We start from the raw sequence: 13,394 nt of genomic DNA on the forward strand, positions 1-13,394 counted from the left end.
AGGTGGTGAATGCCATCTCTTTCTGGGCCTGTATTGCCACCAGCCAGACCTCAAGCCAAACAGGCTGGAACTCAGCTGCCAGGGATCAGATGGACATGATGGCAAAATATCCTTAACCGGCCCTAATGACTATCCTTAGTATAAATCTCAACTTACTATGAAGCAAACTGCCTTAAGGATACTTCTGGCCTCCCAAGATGAAGATGATGATGATGGTGATATTGGATTTATATCCCGCCCTCCAGTCTGAGTCTCAGAGTGGCTCACAATCTCCTTTATCCTCCTCCCCCACAACAGACACCCTGAGGTGGGTGGGACTGAGAGGGCTCTCACAGCAGCTGCCCTTTCAAGGACAACTCTGTCAGAGCTCTGGCTGACCCAAGGCCATGCCAGTGGGTGCAAGTGGAGGAGTGGGGAATCAAACCCAGTTCTCCCAGATAACCACTTAACCACTGCATCAGTTCATCCTGGAGGCTGGAGAGGGAATTTGTACAAGGCCTGCTAATATCTGAAGACCACCGGAAAACGAGAAAATAGCATTGCTCGGAGAGAGAGAAAACATTCTTAATTCTAAAAGGCATAGTGTTGGCAGGGATGGTTTAGCCAGTAAGGTCACTGGGGAAAGTCCCAGTGGGCCTTAGGGGTGGGCCCACACACTCCTGATAAAGCCAGCTTGACCTCAGTTGAGGGTCAGCCCTTGCCCCATGTGATGTGTGGAAGAGTTACTGTGAGCTGACAGTCCATCCCCCATGGGGAGGGCAGGACCCCCTGCTCTTCCTCTCTTCCTTCCCCACCAGAGGGGGTGCGGCTCTTACCCAGGGCTGTTTTTACTTCTCAGCCTGCCCTGTGGGTTGGCAAGACATCCTTGCTTGCATAGCAGCGATGCCATAAGAGGACCATTTATGATTATATCGTTAGTATCTGGCTGCCTTAGAGCTGGAGGTTTATTGAGCAGGCCAGATGCTGGTCTGAATTCACACTGGCTTTGAACAAACCCCCACCTGCTGGGTTTCTGGAATTCTCAGATGCGAGTCTGGTCCCTAAAATAAGGCCCAGCTGGCTAATACAAAAAGCCCCAGCGCCCTGATAAACTTCTGTTTCCTGTCTGATTTCAGTCTTTCATCTCGCATCAAGATGAGACCGATAACAGCCTCATTCAGAACGCTGCCAATACTATAGTAAACGCAATTACCAAGCGGCAAAACAGTACGGTGATGCTGGCAGTAACAGAAGTCAAAATAGAAACCATAGTAGTTGGGAGTTCTTCATCAGGTAAGTATAAAAGGGTCTTTTAAGAGCATGCCTTGCATGAAAGGAGCAAGCAACAGTATAAAGTTTCAGTCCCCATCCCCGAATAGCCTTGGTGCATCTCATTACGCCATTGTTCTTGCTGTTGTGAAAGTCTAGCTTTGGTGTCTAAATATCACCAAGCGTGATACGGCTTCTTCGAGAGCGGGCTGGATGCCTAGATCTTCAGTTAGCATCGATTGTTCCGTTGGTGAATAGAGATCTTAGCTCATTTGGGGACAGTTTGTGCCCGTAAAAGCTGGGTTCCCCCCACCTCACTGTTTGATAAACCAATTCAGTCACTTAATGGGGAAGCAGTATCCCCTTACTGCTTTGAAGCAAAAGGCAGGGATAACTCAGTGGCTAGGCCATTGCAGTTGAGGAAGTTGGATGCCACCTAATGTAACACCATGTGAACACAAAGGCTGAACTTTGCAGACCGCTTTGAAACCTCTTTGTACTTTTGGGGTAGAATTCACAGAAGAGCTTTCCCTCATATGGCACTGTCACCTGGACAGTTAATAAGCTATGTCCTCAAAGTACAACCACTAACTTTACTTTCTGCTTTTAAAAATAAACAACCTGGGTAGAAAACAAACCCAGAAAAATCTATGCGGTTTTACTGAAGGGTTGTTTGTTTGCTTTTTACCCCATGGGTTACTAAAATACTTTATTGGTACATATATTCTGCGCTCTGCCCCGTGGCGCAGAGTGGTAAAGCTGCAGTACTGCAGTCCGATCTCTCTGCTCACAACCTGAGTTCAGTCCCAGCAGAAGTTGGGTTCAGGTAGCTGGTTCAAGGTTGACTCAGCCTTCCATCCTTCCAAGGTCGGTAAAATGAGTACCCAGCTTGCTGGGGGGAAAGTGTAGATGACTGGGGAAGGCAGTGGCAAACCACTCTGTAAAAAGTCTGCCGTGGAGACGTCGTGATGCGATGTCAACCCGGAGTTGGAAATGACTGGTGCTTGCACAGGGGACTACCTTTTACCTTTTTATATTCCGCGCTGTGAGTTTATTAAGACAGTGGTGATTGAGAGAAGCATTTTAAAGTTCTTTGGAGAGATACATCCCCTAATTGCAACCACGAAAGGTGGGGAGGGGGACATCTGTGAGATATTTTTATCCTTATATTAAATTTGGGGTATATTTCCATTCCAAACCGAATTCCCCATGTATCTGCGTAAACTGTTTCAGAAGTCAAGTTGAAGGTTAAAGCTACCTTAGCTGAACTGCTGCTTCCTTCTGATACCCCGTTGTAGTACCTCTTCATAATGCTTATCTAGACCCATCCCTTGTGTGTTCCCTCTGTATTTTTGCCTTTTACTCTCAGCTGCTCACCAGGCTGTGTGTTTTGGTTTTGTGTTCTTTCCCAGATTACCTGGTTCCAGTCCTCTGTGCAGTCTTTAGTATTGTGTGGGTCACCTGTATAATAATCTGTGTGTGGTGGACACGGAAGAGGAGAAAAGAGCGCGAGAGAAATCACCCATCTGCAGAAGAGGCTGCCAATAACCAGTGGGCACCTCTCAATCCCATATGGAATCCTATAGACAGACCATATGGTCCCAAAGACATTCACTACGAACGCAAAAATTTTATAGCTCAAAAGAGAACTTGCGATGGGGCGGAAGAGTACACGGAGTGTGAGGAGGAGGAGGAGGAAGAAGAGGAGAGAGAGGTCATGGAAATGGACAAATTCCTCTCTCACAAACTCTCTAAGCCTTTGCCAGCAAAGGCTGTTGACTCATCCGAGGATAGCCCTGTTAAGAAATCTCTTCAGACAACCAAAATGGACAACAGATCTGTAAAAAATGTGAACATGGCAAACCTTGAAGGCGGAAGAGACTAAATATGTGTCTGGACCATAAGCCACGCCGATCTGGGTTGAACGGGGGGCCGGGGGGGGGGGGGGGGGAGAAACTGACATCTCCACTTTTGAGTCAAGAACTTTAAAACGTCTGGGAGTCAAATGTTCATAGTTACTTTATTTTCAGTAAAAAAAAGAATGAAAATAATAAAATAAAAAAAATTATTTTGTTTCTTTTAGCCTTGTATAAATTATTCGATGACTGTCAGATGATAGAGTAATCTTTGATAGTTGCTATTTTTGTAAATTCTACTTAGAATATGCTTGCTGTATGGCGGAAGGGGGGGGGAAGTTTCTATTTTCGATAATTTCCTAAAAGTTTTATCGTACAAACTTCTACGCTGTTTACAGACTCTATTCTCTCTCTCTAAAAAAAAAAAAAAAACCCTGTTAACCGCGGGGACTGTAAAACCTCCTGGTAGAGGAAGTTAGTTATCAGAAGTCAAACCTCCACAGTTTTTGAATCCTTACAAGAAGTCACTTCTTGCACTGCTAGGTTCGTTCCCCCTCAAAAATTCGCCTTATTTTTCTTTTCAAACAAAAAAACTCGTCTATAAAGATCTTTCAAACTATGTTGGGGGGGGGGAGAAAGTGGCCTTTAAGTTCAACATGTCCATTCGTTTCCTTTCCTTTAGGACTGCAGTATTGAAGCACGCGTCAAAGTGCCTTGAAATTATAAAATAAAATAAATATTCTATAGCAACTGTCAAAGACTGCCATGCCTATCTAAGTTTACCGCAAGAGGATGCTTGGAGTCCTCAGGCAGACACAGTTTATTTTCAGATTTGTGAGAGTGCATTTTTTTTTTTTGTAAATATGTATATATTTAAATGAATCACTTCTGTATATTTGAGTTAATAACTTAAAAAAATATTTTTGGTCTTTTTTTAAAAAAAGAAGTCATTCCTTTTTAATTTATGTCGCAGAAAGGGAAAGTTTTACGGCAGTTTCTAATAAAATTTAAGAAAAAAACCCACTTATTTTGGTATTATGTCCATAATAGAAAACGATGTTCATACAATCAATGTTGGGAATCCGTTGGTCATTCTTTTTGTACTTTTCACTGTATCGCCACTGTTTCACGTGTAAATATATCCAGGCTGTTTTCCTCTCATCTCAAGAATGCAGAGAGTAAGTATACTGTACAGTATAAAGATAACAAGGCAATATTTTTTTTTCTTTTGTGATTGTTTATTACACATGGTATTGCTTTTTTTTTTGCATTTTTTAAAATACAGGCCTAATGAAGGGAACAATACTTTCCATGCTTCTTGTTTCTGATGTGCTTCTTCACCTCTTCTTTTCTTTTTTTAAGATTGGAAAACTCTGCCTGAAACTAGATGTTATAGCAGGCTTACGGCTACCGCCAAAAAAAGCATCATCTCTTCCCTTTCTCAGAATTTACACGTGATTCAGATCACACCAAAATGTGACACTGTTCTGAGAGGTTCCTTGTCTCTACTCCACTTCATTGGCTGCTACTTTTGTAGGGATGGGGAAAGTCTCGGTGTGATGTCATCAATGATGTCATGTCTTGCCTATTGTGTCACTAGATTACATCGAGAAAGGGGGGGAGAGTCTCGGGTCTGCTTTTCTTGGCAGCAGCCCCCCATCTGCTGCAACATCCGGTTCCGTTTTAGGAGATAGAATACCTCACGAGAAATTGGTAATTCATAACGGAAGGCTTGTGCATTAATTGTGGGTTTTTAAAAGGCTTTATTGCTGTTAAAACAGATGAGCTATATCTTTATTTTTAATGACTGGGAAAACATAATCTTGCGTTACTTAGCTGTCCTATCATTGAAAAGGAAATTGATGTCTGTCTCTCTTCCCTCTCTCTCAACATTTTGGCCACTCAGCAATGTAACCCTGAATGTTTTTTTTTTTTTAAATTAGTTATTTTATACATGAATGCAGGAATTGCTTTGCAGGAACTTCTGTGCAGTACATTTTGTTTGACATGTTCTTCGATAGCTTTCGGAAGAAAACTATTTATTAAAGCATTTTATAACAATGTTGGCAGTTGGTATGATTTTTTTTTTTTTTACTTTGGGCTTTTAAGTACTCAACCCTGGATTTATTTATTTATTTTTGTAAAATTAAGAAGTTTGTCTATCTGAATCTCATTTCCCATTCCTATTCAGTAAAGATTTATTCCCTTTTCTAGTGCAACATCTTAAATTGTTTTTGTTGCCTTTTTAAATATTGATGCCTTGCAGAACATAATAGCACTACTTTCAATTCTTCATTTCAAGCCGCTCAATTTCCAAGTCCCTTCTACTCACCTGGTACTCTGGCTCTTTGTTAATTTATCAAATCACTTTGGGAAGTCCAACATTCTTTTTTAGTAGCTTAAACTAAATGTGGAATCAGGTCACTTAGGGTATATCTCTGGGTTGTTGTTCCTCCCCCGCCCCCCGCCTCATGGCATGAATGAAATGCAGTTTTACCAATACTTCAAATTTGGGCACTCCTTCCCTCTGTAGGTTGATTCAGTTTTGGGCACCACATTTTAAAAAGGATATAGACAAGCTGGAACGGGTCCAAAGGAGGGCAACGAAGGTGGTGAGGGGTCTGGAGACCGTCCTATGAAGAAAGGTTGAAGGAGCTGGGCATGTTTAACCTGGAGAGGAGGCAGCTGAGAGGTGATATGATCACCATTTTCAAGTACTTGAGAGGTTGTCCTATAGAGGATGGTGTGGAATTGTTTTCTGTGGCCCCAGAAGGTAGGACCAGAACCATTGGGTTGAAATTAAATCAAAAGAGTTTCCAGCTCAACATTAGGAAGAACTTCCTGACCGTTAGAGCGTTTCCTCAGTGGAACAGACTTCCTCGGGAGGTGGTGGGCTCTCCTTCCTTGGAGGTTTTTGAACAGAGGCTTAGATGGCCATCTGACAGCAATGAAGATCCTGTGAATTTAGGGGGAGCTATTCGTGAGTTTCCTGAATTGTGCAGGGGGTTGGACCAGATGACCCTGGAGACATCTTCCAACTCTGATTCTATTCTATGATTGGTGTGTGTGTGTCTGTGAGCAAATCCTCTCACCTCAGGCTTCTGTTCCAGAACTTCCATCAATGAATCCTTAGAACTGGGAGAGTGGTATTGAGTATATTGATTGTAAAAACATTCATTCCCTTAGGAAAGGAATTAATTTGCAGCCTTCTTTCCCTGCCAAGCCTGTATTTTTAAGATTATCACACACATCTTCACAATATACAATTCTGAGCCATTTGATGGTGATCTGAATGCAAAGATGTAGGCTGTGGATGTCAAACATGCAGCCCAGGGGCCGAATCAAGCCTCTGGACAGCTCCTATCAGGCCCCCGAGCAACTGGCTGTCGTCTGCTTTCTTCTCCGTCTGTCTTGCTTCCTTCTGCATTACAGCTTTCTTTGCAAAGCTTGCTCAAATGCACAGGAGCTACAGAGCAAAGCATCTATTTCTCCATTGGCTGAGGCTCCTCCCTTGGGAAGGAAGGGGGGGAGGCAGAGCTCGCTTTGCCAGGCTCTCTCAGTCACACAGCAGTGCTACTGAGCCAAGCTTCTGTGACTTCTATTGGCTGAGGCTCCTCCCCTTCCTAGTCCCAAGAAGGAAAGATCCCAGTTCCCTGGATCCCATGGGAGAGACACAAAGAAAGCATCCTTAAGACCAACAAGTGCTAATGTTTTAAGCATGTTTTAAGGTTTCTAGTGTCCTGGCTTCACTGATGGACCTCCAGATGGCACCTGGGGTTTTTTGGCTGTTGTGTGACAGAGTGTTGGACCGGATGCGCCACTGGCCTGATCCAACACGACTTCTCTTATGTTCCCCATAGTAGGCATCTTATGAGGTAGGTGCAGCTGGGAAAGTTCTGAGGGCCATGGACAGAAAGGCAAATCTTTCTACGGTGCTTATAAAAGTCCCAGGTTTGCAGAGAAATCTGAAGTCTAAAAAAAGTATATTGGAGAAATGAAATCCTCCAAAATGACAAAAGTAGCCTTGTGGCTTCAAGAAATAAATGCCTTCAGTAGCTGTTGCTAGGCAATCACACAAGACTGCCAGCCTTCAAGCCTTGGTTTCTGTCAATAAAACAGGCAGAGCCTTTTCCAGGACTCACTGGTGTCTGATGCACAAGACGCGCACCTGGTTTACATGATTTACCCATGTCTGGCAGTTTGCTATTGTTAAAAAGAAGCCGCCTCACAAAAGCCAGTGTTGTGTAGTTATTAAGACTAGGATCTGCAAAATCCAGGTTCCAACCCCCAGTCTGCCACGTAAGCTCACTAGGTGACCTTTGGCCAGTCACACACATACACAGGGTTGTTTTCAGAATAGGAGGACAGCTTAAGTTGCTTTGGTTCCCCACTGAGGAGAAAGTTGGTGTATATGTAAATAATAAATGGAGCTGAAGATGAGCAAGCAGATAAAAGGCTGGGGAGTGGGTGGGAAGGAGAGAAGGAAATGGAAAATCCGAGGGTATAGAAGCTGCCAGGAGGAAGTAGGGCGGGGATGGGGGTTACAAGGGAAAGTCAAGTCTTTCAGCCCAGCCTGCTCTGCACCACACAATTCAGTTCTCTGGTTGGTACCATGCAACTAGGCCAGAATTTTCCTGGGGAGAGGCTGCTGGAGGAAGGAAGGAGGGAAAGCTGTACATGTAGGCTGGCTGGTGGGTGGGAAGGAAAAAAAGCAGGGAAAATGTAGAGACTAATGGAGGGGGGAGGAAAATGAGATGCTCCTCACCGCAAAGCATTGCAGGTCCCCTGCTTGTCCTACCTAGTCTGCAAGCATTTGACTAAGATGAGTGGATTTTACACTCAGGGTGTGAATGTGGTGGATATCCTTGTAAGCGCTCCAATCTGCCATGTGCAGAAAACAATTTATTCCTTGAATGCTTATTGGCTGTTCAGGAGTCTGCCAACTGGAGTCTGTAGGGTAAGGCCCCATCTAAGAACATAAGAGAAGCCATGTTAGATCAGGCCAATGGCCCATCCAGTCCAACACTCTGTCACACAGTGGCAAATTTTGTTTTATATATATATATACACACACACACACACACACTGTGGCTAATAGCCACTGATGGACCTCTGCTCCATATTTTTATCTAAACCCCTCTTGAAGGTGGCTATGCTTGTGGCTGCCACCACTTCCTGTGGCAGTGAATTCCACACGTTAATCACCCTTTGGGTGAAGAAGTACTTCCTTTTATCCGTTTTAACCTGTCTGCTCAGCAATTTCATCGAATGCCCACGAGTTCTTGTATTGTGAGAAAGGGAGAAAAGTACTTCTTTCTCTCCTTTCTCCATCCCATGCATTATCTTGTAAACCTCTATCATGTCACCCCGCAGTCGACGTTTCTCCAAGCTAAAGAGTCCCAAGCGTTTCAACCTGTCTTCATAGGGAAAGTGTTCCAAATCGATGGTACGGTCTCATTTGGAGTACTGTGTGCAGTTCTGGTCGCCGCACCTCAAAAAGGATATTATAGCATTGGAGAAAGTCCAGAAAAGGGCAACTAGAATGATTAAAGGGCTGGAACACTTTCCCTATGAAGAAAGGTTGAAGCTTCAAGAGGGGGTTAGATAAAAATATGGAGCAGAGGTCCATCAGTGGCTATTAGCCACAGTGTGTGTGTATATATAAAAAAATTTTGCCATTGTGTGACACAGAGTGTTGGACTGGATGGGGCATTGGCCTGATCTAACATGGCTTCTCTTATGTTCTTATGTTCTTAGATGGGGCCTGTTAATCACCCTTTGGGTGAAGAAGTACTTCCTCTTATCCGTTCTAACCCGACTGCTCAGCAATTTAATTGAATGCCCACGAGTTCTTGTATTGAGAGAAAGGGAGAAAAGTACTTCTTTCTCTACTTTCTCCACCTCATGCATAATCTTGTAAACCTCTATCATGTCACCCCACAAGTCGACGTTTCTCCAGGCTAAAGAGCCCCAAGCCTTTTAACCTTTCTTCATAGGGAAAGTGTTCCAAACCTTTAATCATTCTAGTTATCCTTTTCTGGACTTTTTCCAATGCTATAATATCCTTTTTGAGGTGCGGTGACCAGAATTGTACACAGTATTCCAAATGAGACCGCACCATTTCGCTTCCCAGTTACAAACCCGGAGCTGAATTTTCCACCAAACACTTTGGCTTCTGGTGGATGGTTCGTATCATATAGTGGGTTCGATGCATTGAGGAGGCAAGGTTGTGGTGATAATCAGCTCTTTATTAGGCACAGCATAGCATAAGGCTGCACTAAAAGACTGGTTGCCAACTATATACAACTCTGGATTCCTGCGCAAGCACATGATTGGGTCATTCAAACCAGCAGGGGACCCGTGATTGAAGCGGGGCAGCCGGGGTTTGGATCCTGCTGCCCATTGTTCCCAAGTCCCCAAGCTCAGTCCTCCTGGCTCCAATGAGCCTGGCAGGAACACCCATCACAATCTTCACTTTGGTCCGCATACATAACAATTTGTCAAGTTACTTTTTACATAGTCAAACAATACAGTCAGTGCAATCGGCAGTGGTTCGTGCAGGTGCAACCCAAAGGGAATCCTCCTTCCCCCTCCCTCACAGGCCGGCTGTCGCTGCATGTCACTGGGCAACCAATGGTACAAAACAGCAGTGAGGCCAATCAGCCAGTCAGCAGAAAGAAGTCTTACCATCTGGTGTTAAGTCTGTGTTACTGACATTGTTTTGCCCATGTACATTTTCACACAGTAGGCATAGTTCCCTCCTCAGTTCAATTAACCTGACCTAACCATCCATGACCCTGGGGTGGAATCATCTCTCCAACAGTGCAGATGCCAAGAAAAGGAAATAAAGCTTTGCTGTTACAGCTGTTTTGCAGCTGCAAAACTGTCCACAGCTGTTCAAGGCAGGCAAGCAGCTTGAATGGTTTGGCTCATGGGTGATCAAAGCTGTTGAATGTGAAATGTTCGCCTACCGAGCATGTTCACCATGAAATGCGTGGCTAACCAGCCTGAAGACAGTCCCTGTGCCTTTCACAGTGGTTTGATATGCAGAAATTGGCAAGTGAAGCATTCCACAGCACTGAGCTAAATGTAGCTTCACCTGCTCCTTGCTGTAGCCCAAAAGTATATTAAAGGGGCGCCTACGGAGGTAGATTCCAAAGCTGGCAGTCTGCACTTAAGTATGCCAGACCCAAGTTATTGCAGGTTCTTAACTTTCCATCATTCATAATCCACATCTATAGCTAAGCCCTGAAAATATGGGAAGTCATTGAAAATGGTAATGTGTTAATGTCCCATCACCATCAGGAATGGGTTGTAACGTTCCGGCCCATTTGCCAGCCTCTTGTTTGTACTAGCCACCCTCAGCCGGCCAAGAAACTGCTGATTTTTCTTGTGGATGAACACTTAGAACTGTGTAGTTGTTTGTTGTTGTTCAGTCACACAGTCAAGTCTGACTCTTTGCAACCTCATGGACCGCATCACGCCAGGCCCTTCTACCTTCCACCGTCGTCCTAAGTTTGCTCAAATTCATGTTCGTGGCATTGATATCACCGTCTAACCATCTCATCCTTTGCTGTCCCCTTCTTCTTTTACCTTCAATCTTTCCCAGCATCAGGATCTTCTCCAGTGAGTGCTCCCTTCTCATTTGGTGGCCAAAGTATTTGAGCTTCCATTTCAGCATCTGACCTTCCAGGGAACAGTCAGGGTTGATTTCCTTTAGGACTGACTGATTTGATCTCCTCATCCAAGGGACTTTCAAGAGTCTTCTCCAGCACCACAGTTCGAAAGCATCTATTCTTAGCTGCTCGGTAGTAGTTGGTTTTAACTAAATTATTAAAGGCCAGGGGAAGGGGGTCATGACACCATAATGGCTGTTCCAAGTATAGCAACAATTGCATATATGCTGGGCACAAAGCTTGCTTGTCCTTGTGCCCCAAGAAAATGAACTTTCCAACCCACTGATCAATCAGTAGGTCTGGGGCCTAGTCAAACTTGTTCTGTGATCAGAATCTCTTGTGGGTTTTCAAAATCGTAATTAGCATCCTCACATGGAGGCCTTGAAGGCAGAGGGGGATTCGTGAGTGGGGTTGGGGAAGGTTAACCCAGTCTTCCCAAGTGCTGACAGCCAACGGGAAATTTTGGGGTGGGGACTTGCAAACCGTCGTTGCATCCATCGCTATTAGGATATTTGATTAATATAGCAGGGTTTGCCCTGTCATAGGTGTGATACTGAGTGCAGTAAATAAATCCCCCAAGAAGGGTATTGCAAAAAAAGGTAAACTTCTTTTTTTCAAATGGAGTCCTCACTTCAAAAAGAATGTGAACAGAATGGAGCTGGTGCAGAGGAGAGCAATGAGAATGATCAGGGGCCTGGAGACCAAGCCCTGTGAGGAAAGGCGGAGGGACTTGGGAAGGTTCAGTCTGGAGAAGAGGAAGTCAAGGGGGAACATGATTGCTCTCTTGAAGTATTTGAAGGGCTGTCACTTAGAAGACAGCAGGGAGCTGTTCCTGTTGTCAGCAGAGGAGAGGACTTGCAATATTGGGTCTAAATTAAGAGGAGGAAAGTACCAACTGGATATTAGGAAAACCTTTTTTTTTTATGGTGGTGAGCTCCCCCTCACTGGCAGTCTTTAAGCAATGGCTGGACAAACACCAGTCAGGGATGTTCTAGGCTGATCCTGCATTGAGCTGGGGTTGGACTAGATGACTGTATATCCCCTTCCAACTCTATGATTCTATCCAGCTCACATTCAGGTTGCAGTCGAAAGGAGAGCCAGAAATGTAACCTAAGGGGTGCTTTCCCTATCACAAATGGCCAGCTCGTTCAGCTTCATGTGTGTGGGAGTACGAGGGCATCATCTCTAAAGGAAAGTCCTGCAGAAACATGTTTCTCAGTGGAAGACCATGTGCAGAGAGTGAGAAGACAAAGCAAGAGAGAGAAGAGGGGTCAGAGGGCAGTTCCCAAGTTTTAAGACAAAGAGAAGAATCCCAGGCAAGGAGATAACATCTATAAACAGAAAGCAATTTAGCACCCTCCCATGTCCAGGCATGCTGAGTCACTTACTGCAACAATCCCTTCCAGCACAAATACAGAAGTGGTTTCATTGCATTGGTGGGAACGCTCTATGGTTACCATAGAGTTTCAGAGGAATCCTTGAGCAGTGCACTGAGTTTACTTTTGGGTGCACACCAGAACTGATGTTGCAGCATCGTCACAACAATATTCCCACCGCCACCATTTTTCTCCACACTGCTTTAGGGCATCCAGGGTGCAGGGGGGAAGATGCAGTAATCCTAAAGGCAACCACATAAAACAAACCACTCTGTGAAAAATACTATCACAAAATGTAATTCATACAAGAAAAAAGTGCATTTCAGCAACCTCATATTTTTACATACCGCATGTCCATATTTATGCACATATATGCACAACAGTGTGCAAATAGTCCAAATCATTAATAAGTCCAAATCATAAATCCAAAAAGAGCTCCAGCGGACCACTAGCAGAGTAAAAGCCCATTTTGGACAGCCAGGTCCTTCCTCCAGGGAACTGCAAATAGTCCAAATCATTAATAAGTCCAAATCATAAATCCAAAAAGAGCTCCAGCGGACCACTAGCAGAGTAAAAGCCCATTTTGGACAGCCAGGTCCTTCCTCCAGGGAACATCTTGCAAAACTTGCAGTATATGTGTAGAAAATATTCACAATGTTCAAATCTCTCACAAATTCATGCACAAAATCGGAACGCTGCCGCCTCCATCTGGTCAGCAAGTTAATTCTACACATATATCGCAAGTTTTGCAAGACGCTCCCTGGAGGAAGGACCTGGCTATGTGAAATGGGCTTTTACTCTGCTAGTGGTCCATTGGAGCTCTTTTTGTATATATATGGGAGGGGGAGGGACGGTGGCTCAGTGGTAGAGCATCTGCTTGGGAAGCAGAAGGTCCCAGGTTCAATCCCTGGCATCTCCAAAAAAGGGTCCAGGCAAATAGGTGTGAAAAACCTCAGCTTGAGACCCTGGAGAGCCGCTGCCAGTCTGAGAAGACAATACTGACTTTGATGGACCAAGGGTCTGATTCAGTATAAGGCAGCTTCATATGTTCATATATGTTCATATGCATAAATATGCACATGCAGTATGTAAAATTATGAGGTTGCTGAAATGCACTTTTTTTCTTGTATGAATTACATTTTGTAATAGTATTTTTCACAGAGTGGTTTGTTTTGTGTGGTTGCAACTTCATTCCTCTGTGTAGCCTATTGTGTATCTTCATGTAATCTTCAAGGGGA

The 13,394-nt window shown here is 44.2% G+C and overlaps 1 protein-coding gene across 2 annotated transcripts in view; it reads left to right on the forward strand.

Moving 5' to 3' along the window:
* The window catches only part of JAG2 (jagged canonical Notch ligand 2), a 129,778-nt gene extending 124,613 nt beyond the window's left edge, over positions 1 to 5,165 (forward strand). For both annotated transcript variants that reach the window (XM_060261520.1, XM_060261519.1), the window contains 2 exons: positions 1,116 to 1,272; positions 2,661 to 5,165. In XM_060261520.1, coding sequence (XP_060117503.1) covers positions 1,116 to 1,272; positions 2,661 to 3,133 — 630 coding nt within the window. In that variant the 3' untranslated portion in view covers positions 3,134 to 5,165. The remainder of the gene's footprint in view (positions 1 to 1,115; positions 1,273 to 2,660) is intronic.
* The last annotated feature ends 8,229 nt before the right edge of the window (positions 5,166 to 13,394 follow it).

This window comes from Heteronotia binoei, chromosome 21, assembly GCF_032191835.1.
Source record: "Heteronotia binoei isolate CCM8104 ecotype False Entrance Well chromosome 21, APGP_CSIRO_Hbin_v1, whole genome shotgun sequence".
Taxonomy (NCBI): domain Eukaryota; kingdom Metazoa; phylum Chordata; class Lepidosauria; order Squamata; family Gekkonidae; genus Heteronotia; species Heteronotia binoei.